Here is a 5,733-nt window from a genome sequence, read left to right as displayed (position 1 = left end):
CTCTGAGCGGGCAAAGGACCGGGAGCCTTCCTCCTCACTTCTTGTCTCTTCTCGCCTCCTACCTGGATCTATTTGTCTGCTCTGAAGCCGCCTTCATTACCCACTGACAGGAGCGTGTATTTATTTGCTTATAAACCTGTTACAATAAATGATTATTCGAACGGCGTCATTCGTACCTTAATGACGAGGGAGCGCTACTTTTTGATGAATGACATCTCGGGCTCGGAAGGATGTATGGGTCATTTTGACCAGTCACTCCCTCGCTGTGGCATCCCACAATTTTTCCGCCTCCCTCCAAAAGAGATAATATTTAGAGGCGCTCGCTGGGGCTGAATGAGAATTAGCCCTAGGCGCAGCCCATCATTAGGACGGGACAGCCGGGCCACTGTGACATTTTTTAGAAAGCTGAGATGATGGAAAGAATAAGAAAAGAGATGATTCTGATGGAGAGAGGGCTGCACAGCCCCACAGCCGGCAAGAGGTTCTCCAATTTGTCCGACTCGGCTGGCAATGCTGTGCTCGAGGCCCTGGAAAATTCGCAGCACCCGGCTCGCCTCAGCCCGCGCCTGCCGTCTGCCCCCCTGCACAGCGCTCTAGGAGACCTCCCTGCCAAGGGCAAATTCGAAATAGATACTTTGTTCAACCTGCAGCACCCGGGCAGCGAAAGCACCGTCTCCTCCGAAATCGCGTCTGCAGCGGAGGGCCGAAAAAAGCCGGGTCATTATTCAGAGGCGGCAGCCGAGGCGGACATGAGCAGCGACGTGGAGGTGGGCTGCTCGGCGCTGCGCTCGCCCGGCGGCCTGGGCGCCGCACCGCTCAAGGAAAACAATGGCAAAGGTAATCGCGCCGCCCGCGACGCGCTCTCCAGTCCCATCCTCTCTGTTCCTCCGCTGCCCCGCCGGCCGTTCTTGGTGCCTTTGCCCCTCTCCGACCCTCTGCAGCGAGCTGCACAGAGCTGGTTCAGGCGGGGGCGGGACGCAGGCGTGGAATCGTGCCCTCCGGCTCTGCTCCTTGAGCCTCCCAGAGAGCCGCAGGCCTGGGGCCTGCCCTCGCTCCTGAGTCCGAGAAAATGTTTCTGCGTGCGGGTCTAAACGCCCGTGCGAGCCGACCTACCCCTTGCCATCCACTGAGTCGCGCTGGGGGAAGGCTTCCCAGGGCAGCTGCTCCGAACTCCGCGGCCTCTGAGCCCCAAGGCCGAGTGGAGGGGGCATTCTAAGTCGAAGGGAGTCTCGCTGGGAGCCTCGCTGGGCGCCTCTGGGAGACTCTCTTGGGTCAGCGGCAGAGAGTTGAAAAGTAGAGTCCACCCCCAAATGGTTCCTGTTTGAGCTACTGCTGTCTTTCCAATCTTAAAATATTTTAAACCAAATCCCAAAAACTGTCAAAGAAAGGTTAGAGGCCGTACAGAAAGCTGAACTGCGGTCTCCAGATCATGGCAAATCCAGAGCTTCTCAAACTGAGTCTAGATGTAGGCATTTTCCCTTGGCCAGTTTTCCTCCTGAGTTGAAAATTTCCTTTTATTAAAACAAAACACCCCCCCAATTGAGTTCCTATTATTTGGTTATGAAGAGCTCCCCAAACTTTATTGATTCCATTAACGGCAGCAATTTGTAAGCATGACAGATCCCATCAATTCAGGCAGCGCCTCGTCTTCCTCTCGCGGCTTCCCCCATCCTCGTGCAGCCCCAGCGCGGAGATCTTGGTCCTACAGTGACTCATGCGTTGTTGGCCGTTTGTTTGCCAGGGTTCGCGGAGAGTGGCTCAGCCGCGGGCACCACGACGTCTGCGTCGGGCTCTGGCCTCGGCAGCCTTCATGGAGGCGGCGGCGGCGGCGGCGGCGCGGGCGCAGCGCTGGTCGGCTCCGGCTCTGGCGCGGATCAGGTGCGGCGCTACCGCACGGCGTTCACCCGCGAACAGATCGCGCGCCTGGAGAAGGAGTTCTACCGGGAGAACTATGTGTCGCGGCCCCGCCGGTGCGAGCTGGCCGCTGCGCTCAACCTTCCCGAAACCACCATCAAGGTATTGATTCCAGCATGCGCCTGTTCTAGCCTCCTCCAAGGTGTCTGGGTTGATTTTTGTTTCTCCTTTCTGGGTGGCTAGATTTAGCTGAGGGCCTGAAAACCCGCGGGGAGAGTCACCAAAGTCACTATTTCTCAGCTGCCGTATCCGAAGGGTTGGCCGGCCTGGCTGACCTGGGAAGCCCCCGAATGGCGCAGCCCATGCCTCAAACGCTCTCCTCAGCTCAGCGCCTGCCCAGGTGCCCCTAGCCCATGTCCTTGGCCTCACTTTCCCCTCGGCGGCAAAGCCGTCTGGTCTTTGTTCCTCTGGCACGAACCAAGGGTGAAACTTTCCATTTGCTCTTGATCTTGGAGATTTATTTTCCACATAAATCGTTACAATAAGGAGAAAGGATACTGTATTTTAAAAAATCGATTAGGTTGAGAAAGTTTTGTAAACATTTTTTCTCCTGGGCAAAGGGAAAAAAGCAACCTCCTGGGGGGAGCAACGAAATTGTCCTTATTTACATATCTTTAGGTGATTAATTTTATTAGATGTCCAGGAGAGATAGCCGGGAGGCTGGGCGATCCTCACGGAGGATCTGGCACTCTAGAAAAAGAAAAGAGGAAACTCCACGGGATAGGGGAGGAGTGTGAAAGTCTCCCTTCGGTTTGGTCAGGCTTTCTTTAATTTAGAGTTGTGACGAATGATGTCTTCATTAGATACCGTGTGGGGAGGGGTAGAAAAGTCCCTTTCCCAGTTTAAGAGGATGTTGCTCCCGCCACTCATTTGAAGCAAAAGATTCCAACAAAACCATCCCTTCAATATCAGAACCGGACCCGTGCCAATCGGGACAATTCCTTGCAGCTCAGAGGACTCAAGACCTCGCGCGGCGACTTTTTAGAAAAGCTGCCGCGGCAGCTTCTCGTCAAAGGAGGCCTAGAATCCCTGTGCAAATCCTGGTATTGAGAGACGGGTGCTTGGCGAGGCCGGGCACCGGTGGGTGGCGGGAAAGGGAGGAAAGTTTGGGTTGGGACGAGAAACGCAGCCCAAAGCTACAGAGCAGAAGCCCGAGGAGCCGCAGCAATTGTTCACAGGGAAGAAGACTCTTGTTCGCTTAGGAGGGTGTGCCTACGGCGCTCCACACTGCCGCCCACACTGTCCCAGCTGGAAGAGGAGAGGAGACTCGGGGCTGGGCCCGGTCGGAGGGGCGTAGGCCAGGCTATTCGGAGGTCCGGGAGGGGCGGAGAGGCGCGGGGCTGGGGCTGGGGCCTCGGGGCGCTCCCTAACTCGGGCTGCGGCGCGGCTCTCCCCGCAGGTGTGGTTCCAGAACCGGCGCATGAAGGACAAGCGGCAGCGCCTGGCCATGTCGTGGCCGCACCCGGCCGACCCCAGCTTCTACACCTACATGATGACGCACGCGGCCGCCACCGGAAGCCTGCCCTACCCCTTCCACTCGCACGTGCCGCTGCACTACTACCCGCACGTGGGTGTCACGGCTGCGGCCGCGGCCGCTGCGGCCTCCGGAGCAGCGGCCGCGGCCTCATCGCCCTTCGCCACTTCCATCCGCCCGCTGGACACTTTCCGCGCGCTCTCGCATCCCTACTCGCGGCCGGAGCTGCTGTGCAGCTTCCGCCACCCGGGCCTCTACCAGACGCCCGCGGCCGCCGCGGGGCTCAACAGCGCGGCCTCGGCCGCAGCGGCAGCAGCAGCTGCGGCGGCCGCGGCCTCCTCGGCCGCGGCGGCCGGGGCGCCCCCCAGCGGCGGCTCCGCACCCTGCTCGTGCCTCAGTTGCCACAGCAGCCAGTCGGCCGCGGCGGCCGCAGCCGCTGCCGCCGCCGCCCTGGGCTCCCGGGGTGGCGGCGGCGGAGGCGGCGGGGGTGGCAGCGGCGGCGGCGGCGCTGGGGCCGCCGGGGGCTCGGACTTCGGCTGCAGCGCCGCAGCGCCACGCCCCGAGAGCGGCTTCCTGCCCTACTCAGCCGCTGTGCTTAGCAAGACCGCCGTGAGCCCGCCGGACCAGAGGGACGAGGCGCCGCTCACCAGATAACTACGTCGCCGCCGCCAGGGGGCCGCGCCCGCCGCTCGGAGTGTGCCCGGGAGTCCCCTGAGCGCCCCCCGTGCCCCCTGTGCGCCCACGTGCCCTCTACGCTCTGCCCGCTGCTGAGGCTGTCGCCAGGCGGCGCCCCAGCGCGGGAGACCTAAGGGAACATGTCCCGAATTGGGGGGAAGAGCCGGCACGAAAGCTCGGCGTGCTTCCCCTCAAATTATTTCTATTTTTGTATCTGCTACCCAGCCACCTCCCCTCCTCTAAGTATGTTTCCCGCCGCCCAGACCCCGCATTTTTGCCTCTGTCCCGAGCTCATGGTCTCCCCAAGACAATCTCCTCGCCCCTAAACTAGTCCTCTGGGGTCTCGGGTCCTGGCTTAAGCCGTCAGGCCTGGTTACTCGGCTGAGCCACGTGGCCAGAAGCAAGGAGAACCACAACAAAGAGAAGGGAATGGTGTGCGCTAGTGCTTTGTGCGGGAGAGAAATCCACCCCCGATGTTCCTGCTGCTTCTCTGTTTCTTCCATCCATTCTTTTCTTTAAACGAGGGTGAGAGGAGGTAGCAGTTTTTCTCTCATCCTGAGCTTGTTAGGGGCCCTATCCGAGGAGAGCGGAAGAATGGAGGTCTGAGAAGAAGGCCTGGAGGGCGGATGGAGAGCGCGGGCGGCTGCGGGTGTGTGTGTGTGATTGTTTACTGCGTGCGCGGGACAAGGATGGTGGGGCTGCGGCCGCCGTCCCCGGAAAGGACAAAGCCCCAAAGCCGAGATGGGAAGGGGCGGCGGTCTTGCCGCCTGTCTCTCGGCCCACAGCCCTTCTCTCTTCTGATCAGCGGTTTGGGATGGAGGCGTCTTGCATATTTTATGCAAAAAGTAATGGCTAATGAGATTGCCACAGCCAGGCCAGGAAAGGAAAGGGAAACGAGAAGATGGGGAGGGCAAGACTGACAGATCGCTGTAGTATTTGAAGAAGCGTTTTCAGCTCAGTTTTCCAAGGATTGGGTTCCACTCCATCTGGGAAATACTTGAATTTCTAGATCTATATTATCCTGAAGCATTTCCTTAGACACTTTTCTAAGTTCGAACTCTTCCCCTCACCCCCTTCCCTCCTCGCTTTCCTTTTCCTCGGATAAAATGGTTCTTGGCTTATTTCTCACGCATGTCTATTGCGCCTTCGCCTCTGCAAAGCCACCGCTGGGTTGTTGAGACCCGCTCTGCCAACCCCAGCTACTGGAGGGGTTTCCTTGAACTTGAAGAAAGGCACATCAAAACCCACCAGTGTTAACTGCCACGTCAATTTTGATGCTAATAATGTGCAGATTATGACGAAAATTGCCAATCATGCTCTCTGATGGACCTCCTTTGAATGTGGAATTGGAGAAAAGTTCCCCGCACGGAGACCTGCTGTCAAGTACTAACAACCCGCTAAGGGAAGTCATTAGGAGAGACGGATAAGAGACTCGGTACATAAAACATTGTTCTTGGTGCATAGAATGTATGTTATTTAATGTTATCTCTGTTACCTGAAGTGATTTCGCAGAAGAAAGCCACGTTCTTATCATCTCAATTGCCAATTTTCATTTTGGTAACTTGGACGCCCTGGGTAGACTTTTCTCTAAGTTGATATTCCACCAATGTGAGCAGCCTCATTAAATCAAGCCCAGATATTTCCATAATGCTCCCTGCAGAGCCACTTCG

At 58.0% G+C, this 5,733-nt stretch overlaps 1 protein-coding gene across 1 annotated transcript in view; it reads left to right on the top strand.

Annotated features, from left to right (window-relative positions):
• The first annotated feature begins 227 nt into the window (after nucleotides 1-227).
• The window catches only part of EVX2 (even-skipped homeobox 2), a 6,460-nt gene continuing 954 nt past the window's right edge, over nucleotides 228-5,733 (top strand). The window contains exons 1-3 of the mRNA XM_033423472.2: nucleotides 228-837; nucleotides 1,742-2,016; nucleotides 3,314-5,733. The exon at nucleotides 3,314-5,733 is cut by the window's right edge and continues 954 nt beyond it. Coding sequence (XP_033279363.2) covers nucleotides 411-837; nucleotides 1,742-2,016; nucleotides 3,314-4,042 — 1,431 coding nt within the window. The 5' untranslated portion in view covers nucleotides 228-410 and the 3' untranslated portion in view covers nucleotides 4,043-5,733. The remainder of the gene's footprint in view (nucleotides 838-1,741; nucleotides 2,017-3,313) is intronic.

This window comes from Orcinus orca, chromosome 7 (genome assembly GCF_937001465.1).
Source record: "Orcinus orca chromosome 7, mOrcOrc1.1, whole genome shotgun sequence".
Lineage (NCBI taxonomy): Eukaryota > Metazoa > Chordata > Mammalia > Artiodactyla > Delphinidae > Orcinus > Orcinus orca.
This window is presented reverse-complemented; position numbering and strand designations above follow the sequence as displayed.